The sequence below is a fragment of the Xiphophorus maculatus genome, chromosome 2 (assembly GCF_002775205.1).
Source record: "Xiphophorus maculatus strain JP 163 A chromosome 2, X_maculatus-5.0-male, whole genome shotgun sequence".
Classification (NCBI taxonomy): Eukaryota; Metazoa; Chordata; class Actinopteri; order Cyprinodontiformes; family Poeciliidae; genus Xiphophorus; species Xiphophorus maculatus.
The window spans coordinates 17,961,328-17,986,378 of NC_036444.1; the positions used below are offsets into that span (position 1 = coordinate 17,961,328).

Here is a 25,051-nt window from a genome sequence, read left to right on the forward strand (position 1 = left end):
GCGTTAAAAAGCGGCGGGGCGGCGAGCAGGGGCCACAGTGTGGAGTTTGTTTCAGCCGGAGACACCGAAAAAGTTAGCAGCGGATTTTTTCCCCCCTCTCCGTCACTTTTTCATCACTGGTGTCTGACCTGCAGCAGCGTCCCACAGGAGCGGCATCTTCATCACCTTCATCATCATGGCAAACAAAGCACAACAGCCTCCTCACCTGCACCTGGCCGAGGTCACCGCGTCCCAGTTCCTTGATATTTGGAAACATTTCGATGTGGACGGTAGGTTTCCTTTTTCTTGTTGTTCTACGGGAAGTTTTATAAAAGGCAAAATCTTAAAAAGAATACGTTTATCATAAAAAAATAGTTTATTGTAAACAATAAATGATAAACTATCTTTGATTGTGCTGTATTATAATTAGGATGAAATTACGACCTAGGAATAGAACCTGAATATGTGATTAGATTAGACTGGAATGAAATGGATTGACTTACAGTTAACTGGATTGTATTTATCTACTTGTGATTTTGATCGTTTGCAAATTGCTGGGCGCCTTGAAGTGACATTTGTCTTAATTTGGCCCGCTAAATAAACTCAATTAAACTGAATTGGACAACTGCACCCAACTTCAGGTTTAGAGGGGATAAATCAGCCAAAAGATCTTTAAATTAAGACACTTGTAAATTTTACTCTAAGTTAAGTATATTAAAAACTTTTTAAAAGTACTCTCAATGGTTTTTCAGGGGGAACGTGGAAAAAGTGTTGCAAAGACATTTGCTGAAGTGGCGCAAAATGATATAATATTTTACCAATCTAAAAAGTGCACGTCTGATTTTAGAACAGTCTGTTGTTTAAGATAAACGCATTTCTTTATTACAGTAACATTTTTAAGCATGTTGTGTGACATAACTGTGAAAATAGCTGAAAAATGTGGTGATTTCGAGATTAAACCCGATTAAAAGGTTTTTGTGCCGTTGCCTCTGATTTGCGCAGCCTGTGCGCATTTCGGCGAAGTCCTGTTGGTACATGAAGTACTCCCCGATGTTGGTGTTTTTCATTTCATCATAAGCTGTACTTCGGCTTTATGTTTCCAATTATAGATGTTTCCTTTATAGATGTTTGCACATCAATACGTTTTTTTTATTATTATTATTTGTTTTTGGTGTGCAAGTTGTTGGTTCTGTTTCCTTGAAGTTGAGTTCCATTCCCAGACTTCTTGCATGGAGATTGCGTTCATGTTATCATTTTTTGGGGGAATTCCAATTTACCATTGACCAAAAACATGCATGCATGGTGAATTATACACTCTCTCTGCATAATTGTGCCTCTGTGTTTGAATGGTGAATTCTCCTCTTGCCTACTGACAGCTGGAAATGGGCAACAACCATTCCCAACGCTGCAAAATGACACTGTTATGAAAATGGTTGAATAAATCTTTAAGAGCAATTTGTCAGGCGCTTGTTGTTTCATGCAAGAAGAAATTTTCATAAGTTTTTGCATTCACCAAAATGGACTCCATCACGGCGACCACACATGCACACACAGATCCTTTTACATCTACAAATTTGACTAATTTCTTGCTAGATCTGTCTACTTTGTCTTATGCCTCTCTGCATGCAACACCAAATGTGCATGAATCCATAAATAGTTTCCTTTGTCTTGTGGTTAACAATAAATTTGTTAACCACATTATAGTGACAATGTGTTGATGCTTACACTTATTCATAGCCAGGAGTAGATGCATTAATTGACTTTCTTTAAACTGATTAATAGAAGCCTTTTCGTATATTTAAAACACACTAGATAACTGTACTGTTAATTTGATTAAGACGAAGGCAGGACAGAGCTTCTTTTTCACCTATATGCTGTGAAAAATAAATAATCACCACTAAACAGACTGATCTGAGTCAGATTCCTGTCAACTCGCTGATGTTCCAAAAACACATCTGCAAATAGGTGCAGCAAAGTAAGGGTGCTGCGCCTATTTGTTTTACACACATGTACTCTAGGGAATTTGCTGTCTGTGCGCTCATTTTTGATGCCTGCACACAAGCGGAAACCTTTTCCGCTGGGAAATCAAGTTAGGATGAGAAGCTGGTGGAGGCTCTCAGCAGCTGAGCTTCACCCCAATTTCTCCATATGAGGGCAGAGAAAGTTATTGGTTTTACTTTGTGGGTCAGTTGGATTGGGCAGATACCAGTCCGTCCCTTCCAGGTGCCTCGACTTCTTCATAGCTGTTTTACATAATTTTGTTTTGCAACGAGCCACTTTGCAAAACAAAAGTGAGGAGTGAGCATCCGCAGATTTGGCTGCGGGTGTCTGATTTCTGCTCTCATTACTGGAAGTGTTGCCTGGCTCTGCAGATAGAAAAGAGGACTAATTTGTTTGTTCACACTGAGTAAACATCTCCAAGTTGCAGATAAAAATACACAGGAGGCGAAGCATTCAGAGACGATGGAGGCACATATTCCCTCGTTGGCACTGGGATCAAATCTCAGCTGGATTGCGTCTCTTTTGCAGCTCCTGTGTACTGCGCCCCTCTCATCTTTCTCTGCTGTTATCCATCAGGCCTTTTCACTTCAGCTCCTTCAAAGCAGGGAAAAAAAATTAAACAACTGCTGTTCACTTAGCTAATTTTAGAGCATTAGCCGTCAATTATTTTTCAGTGGCCTGTAGACGAGAAGGCAAAGTCTAGCTGAATTTACCCAAGACAAAACATTTGAATGAATGGAGCTTTGCTCTGCTTTGAAAGGCAAATGCAGGTTGAATTTGCTTTTAATATTCACTTAGTGTGCACACCTGCCCTCTTGGTAGGTTGAATTGTGTTGTGGGGTATGTTTTAGCATCAAAACTAGAAATAAAACCTCATTTTCAGGGTCTCTGGAGGCCCTGGTGACGCAGAATCCTGTAGATCTTTTTTTTTTTTTTTTTTTTTTTTGCAACCAATAGGGATTTATCCAGAATGACTAAAATCTGGAATATGAAGTGAGTTGGCATACTCTCACATAGATGCATATAACATCACATACCGATATGTTATTCAGTTGCAGTGAGTTGGATCTGAACCAATCACAGCACACAAAACTTTAAAGGTTATTATTCCTTACACTACATTCATCAAATCAATGACAGGTTCCCTCAGTATAAGCCTCCAAATAAATTGGCTTGTTTGATTGTCTTCACATCCCTCTGTTTAATTACCAAGCAGGACATTTCGTTCTAAAGCGCTAAAGAAAAGCTCAGCGGCAGCACATCACTGTCCCACCTATCGAAAAAAAAAGAGATTTTATTCATGAGTTTTGATAACATCACAGGCACACACACACGCCCGCACGCCAACACGCACACACACATTGATATACACAGAACAAAGGAAGCTAAGATGTTGGCTGGATGAAGAAAGGAAAAGTCAAATGTAAAAACAGCAGAGAAAGACAGCGAGCCGGAGCGAGAGGAAGTGGATGGCATAATCATCTTTGTTGGAGCTTAATGAGGCAGCTCTGCCTTCCAGGGTTTTATTGAAGCAGCTAGTCACATCGTTTGGAGCCATCTGTCCAGCCATTCAGCCTCGCCTCCTGATAGAATATTGGCACAGGTTTCCATAATACCTTGGTAAAGCAAATCAGACCGATTTGTCCCTAGAATGGATTCTGTCAGAGAATCAGACCACTGGGAATGAGAATGAAACAAGATAAGGGAGAGAGAAGATTAACTTTTTGGCCCTGTGAGATAAGGATCCAAGAAATATGATTTAATTCAATTTAGGATAATGACCAAGAGACTAAAAATAGTCATTTTTACCAACTTGGTTGACTGTAGGTGGCTGTAATTTAGCTTTAAATAATAAAATAGCTGATGAATTAGTCCATTATTTCTGTAGTTGCACAAATTTATATCCACAGAGGAGGTTATGTATCTTAATTTTCCAAACTTTCTATTAAAAGACGACTGACCTCATCTGCATGAAGCGTTTTCTGACATAAAGCCCTGAGAACACACAGAGCTGAAGGGGTGATCAGGTTGATGTCACATGTTGCCAGTAACACCTGGGTTTCTCTTCAGGAAATGGATACATCGAGGGGAAGGAGCTGGAGAACTTCTTCAGGGAGCTGGAGACGGCTCGGAGAGGAGCAGGAGTGGTGAGTTCAAGGAGAACTAGATCAGCAAAGATCTGCACCGATCATAAAAGTTTTGTTAACATAACTGAACTAAATGGTTCCAGGACCCAACAAACCCCACATTCAGAGAAAGGATGAAGGAGTTCATGCAGAAGTTCGACAAGAACAAAGATGGGCGCATCGAGATGTCAGAGGTATCAGTACTGAGAGACAAATGAGAAAAGTTTAAGCCAAAGAAACTCAAACCAATCTGTAGCTTAGTTCAGATATGGTTGCATTTTTTTGTCACACTTACTTGTTTCAACATGATCATTCAACAAAGTTTAATATTAGGCAAAGACAACTTAAGTAAATAAATAGAAAATGTTTTCAAATTTTGATTTGATCTAAATCATGAATTAGTTGCAACCTCATCTGTAGAGACAAGAAATAAACTCTGTCTGACAACATGGAGTAAGTAAAACACTTATACATTAGAGAAATTTAAGAACCGATGAGAAATAAAGTCTATAAGTCTTTAAGGTCTATCAGCCTGGAAAGAGCTTGAAATTTAACATCAGTCCCTCTCCATTAATTTCCTATGGAACGTGAGTCGACAATCTTTTGCCCTCTTTCAGTCAACATTCAGGCGTGTGAAATTTGTGTAGGTCTTGTACACATAGACCTGCACAAGTGGGCTTGCAAAGCTACACAAGAGAAATGAAAAATATTCAATCTTTGTCGTCGCATGGCACTCCAACCTATCAGCGAGGGTTTCACTGACTGGCCAATGAGACGAAGGTAGGTTACACACTGCAGTCAAATACTGCAGGCCCTGCAGGCTACTAAAAAGACAAAAAAAATTATTTATAGGAAAGTTATAAGCTGCTACCTAATTAGAAAACCAAAGATCCATCTCACATTTCACAAAAACCATCCTGATGACGACTGAATACTTTAAAAATATATATTCTGTGGACTGACAGGAACAGAGTAGAAGTTTTTGGAAGATGTATCCTGTTACATCATATGTTGTGTCAAATTGATAAAGATGTTCAGAAAAAGAACATCATAGAGAAAGTCAAACATGGTGGTGGTGTGATGGTCTGGCCAATACTTTGCCAATATGGACAACTTTCTGTAATTGATGGAACCTATACCAAGAACTCCTGATGGAGAATGCCCAGCTATTGGTTTGTGAATTTAAACTCAAACTTGCTTGGGTTAATATAGTGACAAAAAAAATACAAAATAAAAAATCCCACCAAAGGGAAGGGACAAATCGAAGTCTGCAGTGTAACATTAAACAGACTATTCATGCTCGTAAACTTTCCAGTGTGGTTAAAGTAAACAAATTATGCAAAGAACTGTGGGCCACAATTTCTCCACACTGATACAAAACTCATCGACGGATACCACAAATGCGTAATAACTGGCACGACCAGTTATTAAATTTAAAGATTTTATTTTCCACACAGATCTTAGATGGTTTGGATAGATTTTTTTTCTTCAAATAAAATAATTCATCATTTGAAAACTGCTTATTTTGCTGTCTCAGATTCTCTGTGCCTGATTTTTGATAACCTGAAACTTTTGAGTGTGAAAAAAACAACAAAAAAAAAACTGAAGAAATTTGTAAGGAGGCAAAACAATACCGACTACTATCATTCTAACTTCTAGTGATGTCCATTTTACAACATGTGATGGGGAAAAACATTATGGCTCAATATTCAGTTGGAACTGAGGATCTGTTTTACATAGAGTGTGCAGTTTTTTCTATAAATGAGATTACTGCAGTGCATATTTGAATGTAATGCTGAGATTTAACTTTAGCAGCACGAACAAGCGTGTGTGTTTGGCATTCACAGAATCACCCTGAAATCTGAAAAAGAGAAGACATTCAGAGCGCCTTTTAAGCATCATCATAAATGAGCTTTAGCTACATCCATCATCTGTCAGTGGAAAAAAAGCTGCTGGGTGTTGATCACTGATTGGACCAAACTTTTTATGTTATGGCCAAAGGGTTAATAAACATCAAACATCAATGTTTATAAAAGTAAAAGTGAGGTACTGGCTTTATTGGGAGAATATCTATATGGGCACAATTACTGGGCAGTTATTATTGTGCATAATTATTACTCAACTCAAAATAAGAAACACATTTTCCCATCGCAGTTAATTTGCATCTTATTTTCTAAACATGTTTCTTTCAACCCTGTTGACTACTCGCAAGGAAACGTTTAATGATTCTCTTATCTTACCTCGTTACCTTAGGCCTCACCCTCCCTCCTTACTCAGCGATGATTAAATCCGTTAAGCATTTATTTTATCCATCTGAAGTTAGAAAATATCCTTGAAATGATGATATGGGCAAAATCCTCAATTATTGTGCACACAGTGTGGTTGCATTCAGTTTTGCATAAAAATACAATTTTCATGAGACAAACAGATACCATCTTCAATAATCAGAAGGCGAAATATGTTTTCTATGCAACGATTGTGAGAAACTATTTCTTTTTAAAAAGAAGAGAAAACCCATTATTTGGGGCTTAAAAGGCTTGTTGGTGTATTTTCCTGCGGTATTAGCAGGAGTTTTACCTTGCAGACAGTGAATTCACATTTAGATTCAAAAAGACGTGAGAAAGAGATTCTGAAATATCAATAAAGCCGTCTCTCGTCAGGAAAATTAATGGAATGTTCAATATGCCTGATAAAGATCCACAGTAAAGTGTTTTCCTGAATATGCTGAAGGAGTATTTCAATAAATATTCCCATCGAAGACATGGCCCAGCTTCTGAGGTTATGCTTTTTTATTATTTATTCCTTAGTTGCCCATTTGAGGCTTTGCAGACAAAAAGCTCCCCCCTCTCTCTCTCTCTCTTGTACTACACCATCTTGTGCTCACCACTGCCATTTTACTGTCATTTTTTTCTCTCCAGCTGGCCCAGATTCTTCCCACTGAAGAGAACTTCTTGCTCTGCTTCAGACAGTTTGTCAGCTCCAGTGCCGAGTTCATGGCGGTAAGAGAGTCTTTTGAGTTTTCTACCTGGACATGATGATCTTTTTTTTTTTTTTACACAAAAAATACACCTGCCCTTAATGGTCAGTTCTTGTCAGTTCTTTAGGATTTTTTTTTTGCACAGAACCCTCTCGCTCTATTAAAATGATCGTTAATAAGAGCCAACATACTTCAACCAATCAACACTGTAAGTTGAACTCAGTCAGCTGTAGACAGACGGCATGTTCTCGCTATCCAGCAGCTAATGTCATAAAATAATTCCCTTCAGATAGTTGATGGTGTTCCAATTAGCAGCATAAAGTGGAAGACTTTGAATTTAAAAGACACAGACTGTCGCCTTCAATTGCACATGACTGCACATGTCTTAAAGTTGTATGTTTTCTTTTTTTAATTATCTAAGTTGTGCTCAGAGTCAGGTGAGCGCAGACACATTACAAAGACGGACTCGGGGAAAAAAATGGCAGAGCCATAAAAGAGGCATACACGTGAGGAACAATAATGTCTTGTTTCTCAAATTGTGGCACGTGTAGTACTTGTAATTGTATACAATTATAGTAGCGGCTACATTAAATCAGTTACTCACACAGTACTACATGGTAAACGTGGTTCTTCAACATTTTATTGCATTTTAAAGCTATTGTCCAGCGTTTGTGTTTAAAAGTAGATCTGCTGCATCTGGAGAATCTTAAACTCCCATCACCATACTGTCCTGTACGAATAATTGGTAGAATATACGTAGTGTTTTTAAAAAAATAAAATACTCTATAGCAGGAAATCAGTTGACAGGGGAGCCCCATCTGGTACCAGAGTAAGGCTGATTACAGTATTCAGTGAGAAAGTACAAAAACATAAACAACCTCTTTATTTTACTGAAGCTGTTTAAGGACATTGATGTCCTAATCTTGCAAAAAATAAAAAAACAAGCCAACAACATTTTACACTTGGTCATTAAGCTGAAGAGTAGAGTTAAATGTCACCCCTCACAATGTGGATGTTTGTGTTGATAGACTGGCATGATTTGAACCAGCGAGACTTGGAGAACTTGGGCCATATAGAAGGAGTTCTGGTCTAAGTAATTCAAAGAAGTTCTTGGCCAATTAGTATCAAATGTCACTTCCTTGCAGAATGAGGAGACCTTCTAACAATACGGATCCTTATTAGGAGAAGATGAGCCACCTCATCTTTCTAATAAGTCAACCACTCGAGCCGGCCTCGTTCTGCAAGGAAGTGTCGTATCTGAAAGAGGTCAGCAGAGAGGAAGCTGTGAATGACAGCAATGTTTTTTTCTTTAAAGGAGTTCTGACCCACATTCACACCTATTTGCCAATTCGGCTCTGCGTCTGCCTCCTCTGTGGCTTGACATCATCTTCCCATGTTATAATGGTCCTTATGTAAAAACTGCCTAAAGCTCAGTGCACAGTGTCTGCACAGTGTGAAAGCTATTATGGCTGTGCCACTATATGATGGAAAATACCAGATTACTCAACATGTTATTGTAGGAAAATTGTGCATGGCATCAAGCAGTTACTAAACAGCAAGATACAACTGTTAATGTTTATTATTTGTGTCAGACGTTTAAAAGAGAGCGAGAATGAGGATAGAAGTGAGACAGCGACCAAAAGGACATTTGAAGTGTTGAAACTCTGGCTGGATGTCTCTCAAGACAATCGAAGAACTTAGTTTAAATTTCGTTTTGTTAGGAAAAAATTCAACCAATTGTACAAAAATGACAGTGAATCAATCACAAGAACACATAAAAGTACCTGGACTAAAACTTTCAAAGCTGTAGTTCTTTAGCTCACTGGGTCAAGATGGCCAGCTTGAAGTCAGGAGGTTCCCATGTCAGGCTACTTGATTCTGAAACCAGTATTGGGAGATTTTGAGGTGGGTCTTTATAAAAAATCTAAAAACTCTATTTAAACATTGAAATCTTTCACTTTCAGACCAGATACATCCCAATTTTAGCCTCAATTTCTCAATTTTTCCAAGTATTTATACATACCAAGCATAAAATTCTCATTGTTTAAGTTGCTCTAAATCACCTATATTTGTCAGCTATACAGAAAAATAAATCCTAAAACATTTCTATTAGTCAGACAGTGGAGTTACCATTCATACTCAAAGCCTATAAAGGGAAAGTTTCATTTCTTAGAAACTACTTAATATAAAAATGTCCCCAGTTTGAGTGCTGCTCTAAATTTTTCAATAAGAAACCACCAGTGGAGCAACAGAAAGGGCTTCCAAGAAACTAACACAGAATATTTAATTTTCATGAAGCACCTCATGAGAGCACAGTTGGATAAAATGGCAGATTTTATGTTAGACCCATTTGCATTGAAAGAGCCGTGGCTATTAGAAACCAATTACATGTGTGGGTCCTCGCCTGTCGTGTCACACCAAGAGGAAATATTGAAGTAAAGGGAGGAAAATGAAGGAGAGTGAAGGTATGGAGGAGAACGATATAAAGGGCAAGTGAGAGGGAAAGCTGGAAAAACGGGGCCGTAAATGAAACGCTGATGAGAAGTTGAGGGGTTAGAGTTTTTGAACATCGTGGAGAGGGGGATTAATCAGTCTTTGTTGAAGGAAGAGAGGAGGGCGGGAGGGGGCGTAAAGGTTTTTAAAGGTTTAGAATGAGGAAGCAGAAACTTCTATTTTCAGAGTCATATATAATGGATAGCACCACTGTAGCTCCTCTCTGCAGAGCTCAGAGGAGGAGCAGAGAAGGAGGAGGAGGAGAAGCCATCCATCTTTGATAAGGAGCCCTTCTTTGGACAGGGACAGCTGCTAGATTAAAACATTCATTAAAATGTCTTTCTCTTTCCTCTCTTTCATGTTGCCCCATGCCCTGCATGTGGGCGATAGGGATTGTATTGGAAACAGTGTGATTACAGTAATGGCTGAGGCTTTTCAAATTGTCCCCTCTGCAACGATTTATGCTCTTCTGCGCTAGAGAAAAGCAAAACCCTTGGTGCACAAGTGGGGGGGGGGAGAGAAGGGGTCGATCAGAGAGAATTTATTCAAACAGAGGAGATGCAAAACACTGTGGAGATGAATTTCTCTGCATCAATGCTGGGAAAATCCTTTCAACTAAAAACATTTGTTTTATTTTCTCTCAGGCGTGGAGGCGATATGATACAGATCGCAGCGGCTACATTGAAGCAAATGAGCTGAAGGTAAATGGATATGCTCATCAATACATTAAAATCATTGAGAAATAGTTCTTATCAACAACCTCAAAATGGTTTAGTGTGCTTATTCATATTCCTTCATTGTCATACTTATGCTTTGTTTTTTTCCCCTTCCCTCCTTCACTCACTGTTATTTCCACATGACCAAACATTAACAGGACTCTAAACTGTAATCATTTAGAGGGACTTCTTCCCAAAATGCTTTTGTTATTCTTAATTCTTGCTTCAAATGTACTCATCATGTGTGAATGTATTTATGTATGTTTATGTTGCACGCCGCTTCTGCATGTTAATGCATGTTGTTCGCACAAATAAACACAAACTAAAGAATGTGTCACAACATAGTCTGTAACATTTTTCTGTGTCGTTATAATTTTCTTTTCATTTTGTTTGAGACAACATTAATTTACACAGATTTACACAGTAGGTAAATTATAATTGCCTTGTTGCCCCAAAGCAAACAAGAGCCAAGAGCATATGATTACATATATGAAATTTGATTATGATTTTTTTTTTTTTAATTAAGAACAGTTTACAAGGTCAAAGCAAGCTCTCAGGGGATTATTTTATTTCTCTGAACCCAGGTGTGCCATAGAGACAGTTCTGTGCACTCATGGGACAAAAATGCTTTCCCATAAATATACGACTCCACTAACACTCATGACTCTGTGCTGAACCTGGTCTCACATGCATGACTTTTGGGAGTAATTATACCACAATAGATCAGACAAATTATTAGATGAGTTAGTTGAAAATGTCATTTACCAGCATGGTGTAAACTCTGAAGGACCAGTCCTCCTGTAATTAGGAAGAAATATAGAAAGAAATAAAAGCTTGACAAAAGAATCACTTTCCCAATATATAATTTAATAAGTGAATTAATCTTACATTAAAAACAACAAAAAGGGGACTTATTCAGTCATTGGTCAGTAAATCAGACATACGGTAATTAGATATTTTATTTAAATCTTTATTTGTTACAATTTATCTTTAGCATTTTTGTTGGCAGTTTTATCTTTATGCAATTGAAGTTTTGGTAGCTTGTTAGCCTAGATGCTAACTTTATTTTTGATAGTAGTACATTAGCCTAGCTGCTAATTGCTTTTTGGTGCTTGGATCAACTCAAGTGTTTCAAAAGGGCAAAGTGACAACCTTGTTGTAACTGAGAATATGTAATTCTGATGTAATTGACTTTTAAATTTAATTTGTGTGCAGGTTTCTTGAACTAGCACTGGTGAAAAAGTGACAAAAATCATATGTGGCAGGAGTTTAAATAACACCAAACACAGCTAGGTTCACACTCCAATTTTTTCACAATTTCATTGATTATATTTTCTAGCTTACATTAATTATTCCTGGTATATATAACCACTCCACTGAATTTAAGCATTTCTGCTCCATTGAGTCAAGCTGGATGCAATGTGCCTATTGTATCACTAGATGTCACTGCATGAAACAAATTGCACCTTTAAAAGAAATTGAATTGCATAAACCTATTTTAGTTACAGTATTTTTGTCTTTATTGTTCTTTTTTAATTTTTAATTTAATGCATCTCATGACTCAAATTATGTGAGGAAACTTCACTGAGGATATGAGATGCAAGATCTTGGAGCATTATGAAAATAACGTAGAATAACTTCTTCCTAGATTTGCAATGATCCGAAGCAACTCAACACATACCCAGTACTTTATGCCATTGGCTGGGTGATGCATTGAGATCGAAAACATTCTCACTTCATCCCAACTCATACTCTTGTTGAGAACATGGTGAAGGAGGACTCGCCTAATCAAATCACATTTTCCACATCTCAATAGATCAGTGCCTGCGGTATTTCACCTTTGATCTACTAAGCATCCATTATCTTTGTAAAGAGGAGTCCATACACTGTAACCCTGCCCTAATATCTCCCTCCATGAAATCGTCAATAGTCTGTTCTTGCTCATAGTCATATAGCATCCTACATTTACTGTCTTGTGAGAAGGAATCGCTCTCCTCACCTTTCAAACATACACAAAGGTAATTGTCATCAAATGCGATCAGCAACCTAAGGTTTGTGATCTGCTTTATGTGTTCTTTTCATCGATCTGAACACACACATCATGGCAGTTTCTACTCTGCTTACAGCATAGCCAACAGAAATGCCTGCTCGACCCAACTTTGGTTTTAAGTTTAATCTACTGAATGCGACACAGGCTGAATATTTTAGCTGCATTTTTTAAAAAATCCCACTAATTCTTTTCAATATTCGTTTGTAGCAATGTAAGCCTACGCTATAAGTGAAGCAAAAACAGTTAACCGGTTTACACAGGAGACTTCAGTGGCTGATCCAGAGGAAATTCCCCAGAGCTATTTTTCCTCCGCATCGGGTGTCGATTTAGATGCAAAAGGTGTTGCAGATTACGCAAATGTTATTTACCTCAACACCTCTTTTACAATGTTGGCTGAAATGTTATAAAAGGGCATGCTATTCACTGGGGAGCTGTGCCTTATTGGGGTCGACGACTGACATGTGCAGATGCTGCTTGGGTTGTTTCCAGTGTCGCATTTCTTCCAGCTGACCAGGTGCAGATGAGTTACTCAGGTGTGGCTTTTTGAAAGCTGTGGAAAATTGCAGATGAGATGCCAGGTGCCAGACATGCGTCTCACCACATAATTGAGAACAGGCATGGAAAATATTGAATCATGTGATACAATACGTTCAGTGTGAAGCTTCGTGGCTTAAAAGACTGCAATACTGTCTTTGCAAATACTTTTTAAACCAAAAAAAAATTAAATAATACCATTTCAGTATTTTTTGTCATGTATTTAATGGCTATGTCTTCATTCCTTCTTTTGCATTAAGTTTTATTTCATAAATTATCTTATGATGCATAAGATGCTACGTTTTAGAAGGCACTTTTACATTTCAAAAACTGTGTGAATTAAAATTCAGGGTAAACAAAGCACGTTGTTGTTGTTTTTTAAATCTTAATATTTTGCTAATGTGATGATAATGAGACGGATCATCTTTGGTTTTGTTTTTCTCCTGATCTGCATCCATTTATAGGGCTTTCTGTCAGACCTGCTGGAAAAGGCAAACAGACACTATGATGAACAGAAGCTGCAGGAGTACACACAGACCATAGTAAGACTTTCTTTGTCTCATGTGTAAATACACATATTGTTTTACTCTTCAATTTACAGTGGAGCTGCACAATGTTTTTAGCTCTATAGCACAAAGGTTTCAAGTTTGACCATAAGTGAAAATTCTTTCAAAACATATATTGACTTTCTACAGGAGTTTTCTCAAACGACTGTAAACAGTCAGAATCAAATTTATTTTACATATTGAATTTGTCCTTTTGCTTGCTGTTTTATTTTGTTGATAGACCAACACAAAGTTAAGTTAATTAAGTGGAAGGAAAAGAAAAATTGGTTTTCAAAAATGTTTTACAACTAAAAGAAAAGTGGTGTACATTTCTAGCTATACCTTTTTAATTGTAAAACCCCTAATAAATCCGGCACAAATCCAACACACCCAAATGCATTCAAACACCTACTTAGTAAATAGAGTGCCGATGTGTGTAATTTAATCTCAGCATAATTCATCAGTTTTGTGAAAGGCTTTAGAGGTTTGTTAGTGATCTTTTAGTGGACAAACAGCACCATGAAGAGGAAGGGACATATTACACACACCAGGGATAAGATGGTTGAGCTGCTGAAAGTGGGATCTGGTTCTAAACGATTTCCCAAGCTTTAAAAGTTCACCAGGACATTTTTTAATCTGTCAAAAAAGACATGATTGTCCTGCTAAACTGACAGGTTGAAAAAGGAGAACATTAACCAGAGAATCAGCAAAGAGGTTCTTTGTAGGCAGAATAAGGGCAAAACTTTGTGCATGGATGGGAACTTGCTCTGCACATCATGTTGAAGACCCATTCCCATGGAGACACTGGGTTGGAAGCATCATGCTGTGTGTTTTATTTATTTTTTCAAAAGGACAAGGAAACTAGTTAGAGTTGATGGGATGATGGGGGACAAGGGAATATTAGAAGAAGACTGATAAGAGACTAGAGGAGACTTGGGGCTGAGGTTGAGGTTTGACTTCTAGCTGAACAGAGACTCTAAACATAAAGCCAGAGCTGTAGTGGAAGGGTTCATAGATGCTTTTCAGGAAGCCTAAATAAGGTAGAGCTATTTTACAAAGATGTCCGATTAAATATTCAGTCTCTAGTTGTATAGAGGAGATACAGACAGCATGAAGACTATAAACTGCAGCAGGAAAAGAGGATTTGTACAAATGCACCTTTTTGTAAAACAACTAAAATTAAAAAATCATATATCCTTGTTCTTCAACTTCACCATTATGACCTACTTTGTGCTTGTCTGTCACAAAAGTGAGCATAACATCACAAAATGAGAAATAATTCAAGGAGTGTTTCTACTGTCCATCTGGTCTGCTGGACATCAGAGATTTGCTGTTTTGGTGACAGCAGTGATGTGCAGCAGAGTGGTAGTGAGCCATCATTCTCTGCAGGATGTCTTCAGCCCAGATGCGGTAACATCTGCTTCTCAAAAACCCTGAAGCTAATCTGACTTTTACAAGAAATCTCCTCAATGCTCAGATAAGCCCATTGTTCCTCTATTGTTGCTGCAAAAGATTAAATCAACTGAGGATGTGTCTATTAATTTTCCACAACTTTAGTGCCACTATCTTACACATGTTGCTAGACCCGCTTTCACTGTAAAGACATACTACAGAGAAGTGAAGTTCATTTGAAAGAAAAGACTGAAGAATTTTAATTAACATCTTTCTGAACAAAAGGAGAAAATACTTATCTAGTGTTAAACATTGTCAGCAAAAATAAGGAGTGCTAAAATCAACTGATACAAAAAGAAAATTTACTTTTTTTTAATCAACCAGGCTATATTATACATAAAACCCCATTTCATCCAAAATGTTAATAAGGCCAAAATGGGACAATTCAAAACAATTAGTTTTGTATCAATTTACAGATAGAGTACAAATGCAGATAATTGAATAACTAATTTGGTTAACATTTGAAAAAGTATTAAAAAGTCATCTTTTGGCTTAGACTTTTGCACTGTACAGAAGGTCCCTCAATCTTCTACAATGTTGTACAGTTTTTGGTCAAATTTAAATGAATAAAAAAACAAGCCAAGTAGGTATAGGCTATTAGTGTTTTTAAGCTGTTACAGCTGAACCATGTTTGCTCAATTTTACAATGACGTCAACTTCACTGGTTCTGCTTTAGATTTTATCCACAATTTATGTTTTAGTGCTTTTCATTTCTGTGTCGTTTTGTAGCTCAGGATGTTTGATCTGAATGGAGATGGAAAGCTGGGTCTCTCAGAGATGGCAAGGTAATATGCAGTTTTACTTAATTCAATTCACAATATTAAAAGTTAAAACACATTTCCTCCTGATGTTCATTCTCTGGTGTCTGATTTAAATAATTAAACAACCATTAAGCCCGCTAATTAAATCCTTTTTTCCCTACAGGCTCCTCCCGGTCCAGGAGAATTTCCTTCTTAAATTCCAGGTATGGAAAGAAAAACCACCAGCACAGTGGTTGCCTCAAAATTGTTTCAATAACAACACCAATTTAAGAAATGTATAATTGAGTAATCTTTGTATGAACTGCAAAGTCTGTAGATAATTTATTTACACAATTACAGTTTTTCATCTATCTTAAGTTATCTCTTATTATTTATTTTTACATGTTAATAAGTAAGTAAGTCATTTATATATGCTCATGCAGAGTGTTTTTTGTTACTTTTTATATCTTTGTGTTCTGGGTCTTATTACAGGGTGTGAAGCTGACCTCTGAACAGTTCAATTCCATCTTCAATTACTATGATAAGGTAGGAGGCATTTGTTTTCAAGTTCCATTAATCGGTTTTATCAGGGGAGACGAGGTGGAAAATGTGGAAACTGCGATGTTATTTCTGTCATAATTAACCTACATTTTCCTGATGTCTGTCTTTCTTTACCTTTACATATAATGACTCCACCAATATCTGTGAGCATTAGCATGTCAGCTAGGGAAGTTAGAGTCTAGCGATCTATCCAAATATACTAATGCTATGCAAAATGGGATTTGGTGGCACTTGAAATATAGCAGGCTAACAAATATTGGTAACAAACCACTACTTGTGGTTTCAGCATTAAACATGCTGATATCATGACAATGATAACTCAATATATTGCACGCCTCTTTTTATCTAATTCACAAAAATTGTTAGATGTTCTTCCATAGATTTTTTTAATAGGAAAAGTTGTGTTCATTAAGTCAGAAAATTGCTTCAATGTATTACTTCATGCATCATAAAGTTAAGATTCCAAATCCCAGTTCCTAAATTTCACCTAGATGCATCAGAAATTTTAATAAAAAATCAATTAAACGTTTAGATAAAACATAAAAATACTTGTTTATACATTTTTCTATTTACTACCAGCTCTTTCATTGGGAAAAATTGTAAATAGCATAGAGTTTGGCTTGCAAATAGGAAACAGCTAATGCTTGTCAATAACATTTTAATAGCAAAACTCACTGAGGGCTCGTAAGAAAAATAAAATAAATAAATAAATAAAAAATATGCTTTTATTAATTTAATTCATATTTAGCCTGCATCTGGCGACCAAGAAGCGCTCCTTAGCACTGTTCTCTTTTTAAGTGACGATGCTTCTGAAATTCCAGTAGGTCTTATAATCTGAAGCAACAATCCTAAAAATATCCCAAAACTCTAAGTTCCTGCAGCCTGCAGGAACCCTGCCACATGCTCTGGTTGTTTACGTTCTGCATTTTCCCAGAGAAAATCCAGTGTGAACTGATACTGTGAGCTGAGTGTGTGAGCTGAGTCATATATAGGAGGGTGTTAGCTGCGACTGAAGCCCCTTGAGCCTTGGACACAGAGGTGACTGCTGTTGAATGAAAGAATGCAGTTTATTTAAGTTCTGTGGGAGTAAATGTTTATATTCTATGTAAAAGCTGAGCTGTCCCTGCATCAACACATTTTGAATATTCTAGCCTGAGTTAAAATGCGTGTATGAATATTGCTTGTTTTGAGGCAGTTTTTTTTTTTTTTGTTAAACTAATAAATATGCAAATTTCTTGTTTAAGGTCTTTTCGTCCACCTAGGGAAATGAGTTAGGGCAGGTGCACCTGTCCCTGTGCAAACAGCTCGCGGTTCTTCAGCTGTGGTTTACTTATATTCCAAAACAGAGGTAAATCTGTTGGGAAGGACAGCAGCGAGGGATATGATGCAAGGCAGAGGGGAGTGGAGCTTTACAATACAGCTGCTAAATCACTTTTATTGTTTATGGTTCGCTATCAGCCTTGTGAAGCTAGGGATGTGCTATTATAGATTGTAGAAAGGCTGAGTCAGGTTTTTGGGGAAATAAAGATTTCAATTTAATGTGACACGGCATTGGTTTTTGACTTGGCTCAATTCTTAGTTGTTGTGGGTGTTTTCCATATTCCTTATAGGTGTTATAAAAACTGGGATCTGAGATATATTTTACTTCTACCAGTGCTGGATCAGCTGCATTGATTTAACTAAGTCATGAAATCTTTAATGGTTCCTTTTGGAAAGAAAGAAATTTTTGTTGTTGTTGTTTGCTGTGTTGAGTACACTCACTGCAGGAAAATTTCAAATGTCTTAGAAATATGAAATTTGCAAAAATGTAGAATGTTTTTATGTAAGGCTGCCAGCACACTGTTTCTTCTTACTTAAGTTGGCCCATATAAAAGTATCTAAATATCACAAAGTAGAGTGTATTTTGGAAAAAAAAACAATCAAAATAAAATAAATGTTGCTTCCTAGCCTCATCTTGTTTGCTTACAACAGAACGGCCGTCACGCCTCCATTCCAGCTGAATTTAAACATTTCTTGCAGTATTATTATAGTAGGAATATACAGTCATTTTTCCATGACTGTTTTATGGCATACAAAACAGTCCATGCCATAAAACATGGAATGTTTTATTACAAATAAATAAAAAATCATTTATTTGTAATAAATGTTTTTCTGTATGCGGTGAAAAAAAAGCCATAACCACCTGTTTAGCTGTTCCACTCCACATTGCTTGGTATACATACTTAAAAGTTATGAAGTACATACTTAAAATTAATGGACGCATTTCCTCTCATGATAAATATAAATGCTGGCTGCTGCAGTCACTGGTGCTGAGTCTGTGGACTGGCAGCTGGACTCGTGTCTCAGGGCGCCCACATCCCTTCAAAATCCAAGATTTCCCACAGCGTAGACAGACATTCGGATATTTAATGTGACTGTGTTTGTCATAACTCTGCAGAGTGCCAGGTCCTTTATCCTTAAAGTGGGGAATAAATAGAATTCAAATTTTATTCCCCAAACCCGGTACACTTCAAACTGGCTGTGTCAACATCAAAGAGCATCTCTTTTTAAAGGCCTGGCAGGATTCGCTGCTCTGAAGTCATCTTGAGACTGAGCCCAGTTGAACAGATCGCGGTTCGATGTTGTTTGCCAAAGGCAGACTTCCAGTAACACAGACTTATCTCCTGGCCCAAAACCGTATAAGCACCACCGTGAGACATAACTCATTAATTAGCAAACAGGCTCAATATTGGCTTTGCAGCTAACCCTCTTCACATTATTGTGAATGGAAAGGCTGGTACATTCATGATTTCACCATAAAATCCTGAATGTGGCTGAGCAGAAAGTCTGGAGAAACAAACCAGTCAGAGCAAAAGCATGCAGGGAATAAAATATTTTGGGTCTCTCTTTGTCATGACGGCCAAAATCATCAAGTTGAAAGCATTTACATTTACAGATCATTTTTTGTTTTTAAATCCTGAGATTTATTATTTTATTTGTCTGTTCAGAAAATAAACCAAAACAGAGTTTCTTGAAACAAACGAAAACTAGTTTGAGTTCTGCAATTTATTGTAGAACCAAAACAATATAATGTTAAGTATACAGTTTCCTGATTTTTTTATTTTTATTTTTTTTGGATCATTTGTTGTTTTAGTCAAAGTCTGCTTCTAAGAAAAGTTGCTGGATGCTTGTGGTCCTATTTATTACAAAATTAAGATGAACGCAAAGTACTGGTCAATTAATAGGAAAATAATTTATGTTGAATTAAAAATTTTTTAAAAGATTCTACCAGTCTATGAAAAAAAGCTGTAAAAAATAATTGTCCATTCTTATCAATTGCCTGTAGCTCTCCAGCTATTTGATTGTTCTCAAAGTATTTCTTCAAATTTAGGCAGTTGTTTTTATAACAGCGGTCTAGTCCTTTAACATTATGGAGGAGTCACAATATAAAAAATTATTTCTCACAAAATTTAAAAAGTAAAAAAAAAAAATCTATAAAAAAATTTCTAAATATTTGCATAAATCTTTAAGACCTATTGAACGCATAGGTACCAATTTAATCTGTGATTCGCAATATGTTCTAAATATTATTTAATATTTCAGTAAAGGTTTAGGAACTTTTATTTCCTTAAATAAATAATTTATATCCCACTCTGGCTCACTGTGTGGATTCCATGTGATTGATTAACATGCACAGCAGTTAAACAGCAGACCAATCCTAATGTCTTTAATCCAGGACCATCCAACAAATAAACAAATAAATTCTAAACTAATTATGAACTAAACATTTTAAATTCTTGAAATAGTCATAACTTTTTGTCAATTTTCTTGCATGTTATATACCGTATATTCAATTTATGCTCTTATTTATTGAAATGTAGTGCTTTTAGGCTCGACCTTGGCAGCAGATGTTTAAAATTAGACAATTATTTGACAAAAGTAAAATGTTGAGGCTTAAAAAAAAAGACTGGTCTAAAGACCTAAAATAGAAACTGGTAGATCTTTATCCAGTTACAATATGTCTGGTTTTAAGCTAATATATCTTTGGTCATCTCTTCGGAGGGTCTAAAATCCTAATTTCCAGGTGTGAAACTGATCTATCTCTGGATCTGTAATAGATTCGACTAAAGAAGCGGATACATATGCGACAACCTGCTGACAACAAGGCCAAAATATTCTAAAGGCCTAATGATTAGGACTTCAATGTGATATTTTGTTGAAATTGCTGTTTTTTGTTGAAAGAACACAGCTCATAAAGAACAAGAACATCTCTTGATGTGACAAGGAGAAAAAACTCACAAGACCTGACAAGAACAAACTCGTGTTTATTTTTTTTTGTTTGACCTTCATCTGTATTGATCATTGTAATGAGTTCACAGACATGAAGCTTACGAATAATTTATTTTATAGTGCTTTATTTGACTTTTTTAATTGGCCATGCTACTTAGCTCGGTCTGCGCCGTTTTGTAGTTTGGTATGTACGAGGATTTAAGGTTTTAGTGACAAACACTGTGGGCTAGCAAAAGACGTAGCAGCATTTCCTCCAGCCTTTTTGATGTTGCGGTTCTTTGGTGGACAATAAACTTTTATTGCTTAAAAAAAAATAATTAGTCTCCTTCTCTTGCCAATGAATGAGTGAAGATAGGCGCCTCTACATTCACCCTGCCAGCCTAAACGGGATTAAGCTAGTGTAAAAAAATAAAAGGATAAATGAAAAAAATAATTAGCAAGAATGAGCATGCACGTTGTCACATTGTCTGGTTTGTCTTTGAAAACCTTTTCTGAATGTCTTGAGTTGAAAATACCCATAATGTGTTGTTTACTCTGATTCCTTGCCAGGATGGGAATGGCTACATTGATGAGCAAGAGTTGGAAGCTCTCCTACGAGACCTGTACCAGACCAAGAAGGTAAGAGATGGATAGGATGTCTTGCATTCTGTTAAGTGATTTAGGTCTATCAGTCCACACTGTGTCTGTGCACAGCTCAGCTGGCCATGCAAGTTCAAACATTAGCATAGACTTCAGGGTCATAATAACATTTCTCCGCCATCATTTTTCTTCCTAATATACTTAAAACTATGGTAAATACATTACCTCTCGCTACGCCTGTATAACTGAACATGCTGCATGTGATTCATATGTTTGAGTGCTCTGATCTCAGCGCTCCAGAAGCTCAGATCAAAAGCTTTACTGGTACCAGCAAGACATCCAACCTCATTAACTGTTTATCATCGGAGTCCAGGATTTGATGAGAAGAGCCAAACAAAAAAATTCAATATTTAGAATTTCTCAGAAAACAAGAACAAGTACTTTCAAATAAAGTTTGATCAAAATTACAATAAAGTGATGAACATACATTCACCGTGCAGAGCTGCAGGTCTGATACATGGTTAGATTTGTAGACTTTCTCTCTGGGTTCTCTGATCTAAAACGTGTAGGCTAACTAAACTACAGCAATGCTAGAACTTGTAACTAGTTACTTATTGAGACCTCAGAGAACACACAGAACTTGCTCGAGGGACAATATATATATCCCTTATTGTCTACAGTGAGCCTGAGTTGGTTTAAACAATTTTCTATCTGAAAGATGCGCAATTAATAAAATTTCATTTAATTTCAAGCATTAACACTAAGTGCTAAAAACTGATGAGAGGCTTAGATTTCTGGCAATACCTAAAAGCTTCAGTTATTTTACACTTTCAAACTTCAAGCAGGCATTTTCATGGACACACAAATATGGTGTAAAACAGAGACAATCTGGTGAGTTTGGACATTTTGTTAACTTGCATACATTTCACAAACAGCTGTGTAGATTTCATCATTGTTAAAAACAATTAGATTTTTGATGGGCTATTGTTGAGATTATTGCCATGTACTGGCATTACATGTGGCATATTGTGGGTTACAGCAATTCTGGGGGTTTTTGTTTGGATGCAGATGTAAAAAAGAAAAAAAAACTGAGAAAAATAGGTAAATTACCTTAGTAACCAGGCAAATACTTTAGTTTCTTAGTTAAAAATTTAGACGTTTTATTTTGACATTTTTCACATATTTATGTATAAAATGCTGGCGTTCACAGATTGCTATTAGTTTCTTGTATTTTTAGTAAAATGTTTTGAAATGGATTCAGTTTATATGTTGTTCAAGAGTGTTGGAGACTATTTAATATTTTCTTTTTCTTTTCAGAAAAGTTGCAAAATTAACCTGGTATTTAGCAAAAATGACAAGGGGAAAAAAACCTTTGAATCCAGAGAGCAGGAGAAAGGAAAAATGATTGTTTAAAAATTATACTTCATTAAGTTTTAGGTTTTTCTCAGGATCAAAAAGTTATAATTCAGAGCTCACAGCCTTACAGGGTCCAGTCTTAAGGGTCCTTTTATTTTTTGCAACTTGAACCAGATTTTTTTGTTGTTGTCTTTTACTTTATGTGATGTTAACGCTGCAAAGCAAAAGTAAAAATATAAAATCAAACCAAAATCCTTCACATATGCCTGAATTCTTCCTTTTGTGTCCTCAGGATGTGGATGTGAATAATCTGATGGGCTACAAGGAGAGCATCATGAGCCTGTCCGATGGTGGGAAGCTCTACCGTGGAGAGTTGGAAATCGTCCTCTGCAGAGATCCAATTGTGTGACTTCTTCCTTCTCTCCATTTGCATATCTTTGTTTTTTCTCTGCCTGCCTTGTCTTCTCTTTCTCTCTCTCTCTCACCCATTTCCAGCTGAGTGGCAACATATGGTGCATGTGCCAGACACATCCCTTCCCCATTCATTTCCCCCAAATATTCCCATTCTGAAAAAGACAATATGACACGTGCACTGTCAGCACAAGATAGCTCTTCTTCTTTAAAGTCATAATTTGTGAATAATGACCTCTCAGTGCTGACCATCTACCTGTTTACTGTCAGCTTGTCCTAATTTACCACCTCTGACCTGATCCCTGTCCATGCCGTGCCTGAGATGCAAAAATTCGACTCCACAAAACAAACAAACCCTCAATCCTTGACCCGACTTCATTATCCAGATCATTTCCTTGCTCTGTCAGCTTTGCAGTGTACAAGCAAATATGCAGACAGATGTTGCTGATTGATTGCATTTAAATTCTGAATATTTTCCGTCTCCTGAAACCATTAAAACCCGTGTGTACCATTTCCCATGATATGATTTTCATTTTCAATGTTTGTTTTTGGCTGATGCTGTCAACAGAAGATATTAATAAAGTATCTTAAGATAAAACTAATTGTATTTCTTTGAAGTATTTGCACGTTTACTTTGTATAATCTTAGTTTAACCAAAGTACAGAGATTTTGAGGTTTTTAAACTGCAGGAGGGATACAGATAAAGATGTGTAAAACCACATAAAATAAATATTTTACTGATATATGGATCAGTTTTTCTGCATTGGAGTGCATAACATCAGAAACTTTTTGATACAGCAATATATACATATATTTTTGATGATCTCTAGTAATTGAAAATAGGATGTCACTGTTTTTTTTTTATTCATAGCTTAGTGAACCAAACCAACAGTAAAAAAAGGTTGACAAAAATCTTTCTTCAATGGTCAACTCAATCCCCAAAACTAAAGGCTAAAGAAAACCTGTAAAAAAATAAAATAATAAAAATAGTAATAAAAGACACCATAAAAGGGAATCAAGGACGATTTGGAGCCAGTATCAATTAAGGGATTAACAGGTATTAAATATGCCAATAAAAATAAATAAATAAAATTTGATACAATGAAAACACATTTTGAGCGCACCAAGTCAAATAACACCATTAACACATATCGGAGGCGTTGCACTGAAGGGTACAGATCAGTATTTCTGTGAATTTTAGTCAGCTGCGGTTATTATAAAGTCAAACAATAAGAAGCACCAAAGCAAAGCAGAAGAAGATCAACGATGGGACCCAGAATTATCTGCATTTATGTTGGGAGAGTCAACAAACCTGAACAGTATAAAAAAAAGTGTTGGATGGCATGCGTTAAGAGTGTTACTGACCAGATATGGTCTGATATGGCTGAAATTTAATGAATAAACGTTTTGCCTCTGACACCACCGCCATATATAGCACACTAAGCAGATTTTTTAGCCTAATAGTTTACAGAATGTGACCTCTTTCGTGAGTCCCTTAATGTTGCTAACAAAGTGGGTAAAACTTTCCCAAATAAACTTGTTCTACATTAGGAAAGAACAGGCAGCATGTTCACTGCATGCAGACAGTGGGTGTGACTATGTTAGAGCACACAATCAGAACAAGAATAAAATTTTCCAATTTTCTACCTTAAAGCATCTCTTCAGTTTTTAAGGGCTGGATTAAATGCTGAAGGATTACGAGACAACTGTTCATCTGTATCCAAAGATTTAAAGGTAACCATTAAATGCTCACAGACTCCATTTTCTATTTTCTATGGCTGCTGCAATGATACAAATATTCACAGAAACACTCCCAGTTTGCAAATGTATCATTTGTTCAAATTTTCCAGTTGAGCTTCACTTAATATATCACTAAGGTCTTGTACTGAGTAGATGATGCTACAGGTTCATCCATGTAGGCTCAGTTTTGCCTGGTTTCCACTGAGCATTACGGCATGGGTCTGTATGGTTCGGTGCACTATTTCATGGTCTGGCATATTCAGGAGAGCATTTCCAATTCCAGCTGGACTCTCACTGGACCGACAGTCAAACCCAAAAAGCTAACATTGCATCATGCTGTGGTGACAACAAATGTGACGCAATAGTGTGTCTTGTGATTGTCGCAAGAAGTGATGATTTTCTGTCCCCCAATCAAAGGATTGCATTGTGTGACGCCAGCAGCTCTGCTCTAACCATACCAATGTCCTACTTGCAACTGACGGAGGCCCGGGAAGGGTGGAGTATGGGTCGGTTGTATGAGTC

At 36.8% G+C, this 25,051-nt stretch overlaps 1 protein-coding gene across 1 annotated transcript; it reads left to right on the plus strand.

The window, feature by feature from the left end:
* On the plus strand, positions 1 to 23,387 carry LOC102230603 (calretinin-like). Its single transcript, XM_005814957.2, has 11 exons — positions 1 to 269; positions 4,051 to 4,127; positions 4,211 to 4,300; positions 7,025 to 7,105; positions 10,221 to 10,277; positions 13,341 to 13,418; positions 15,603 to 15,658; positions 15,798 to 15,837; positions 16,106 to 16,159; positions 20,993 to 21,061; positions 22,671 to 23,387. The coding sequence occupies exons 1-11, from the start codon at positions 176 to 178 to the stop codon at positions 22,785 to 22,787; spliced, it is 813 nt and encodes a 270-aa protein (XP_005815014.1). The 5' UTR covers positions 1 to 175; the 3' UTR covers positions 22,788 to 23,387.
* The last annotated feature ends 1,664 nt before the right edge of the window (positions 23,388 to 25,051 follow it).

Coding starts and splice junctions, on each gene's coding strand:
- LOC102230603 (XM_005814957.2), top strand. CDS start 176: ATGGCAAACAAAGCACAACAGCCTCCTCACCTGCACCTGGCCGAGGTC. Junction 4,128..4,210: donor CTCGGAGAGGAGCAGGAGTG/GTGAGTTCAAGG, acceptor AAATGGTTCCAG/GACCCAACAAACCCCACATT. Junction 15,659..15,797: donor GGTCTCTCAGAGATGGCAAG/GTAATATGCAGT, acceptor TTTTCCCTACAG/GCTCCTCCCGGTCCAGGAGA.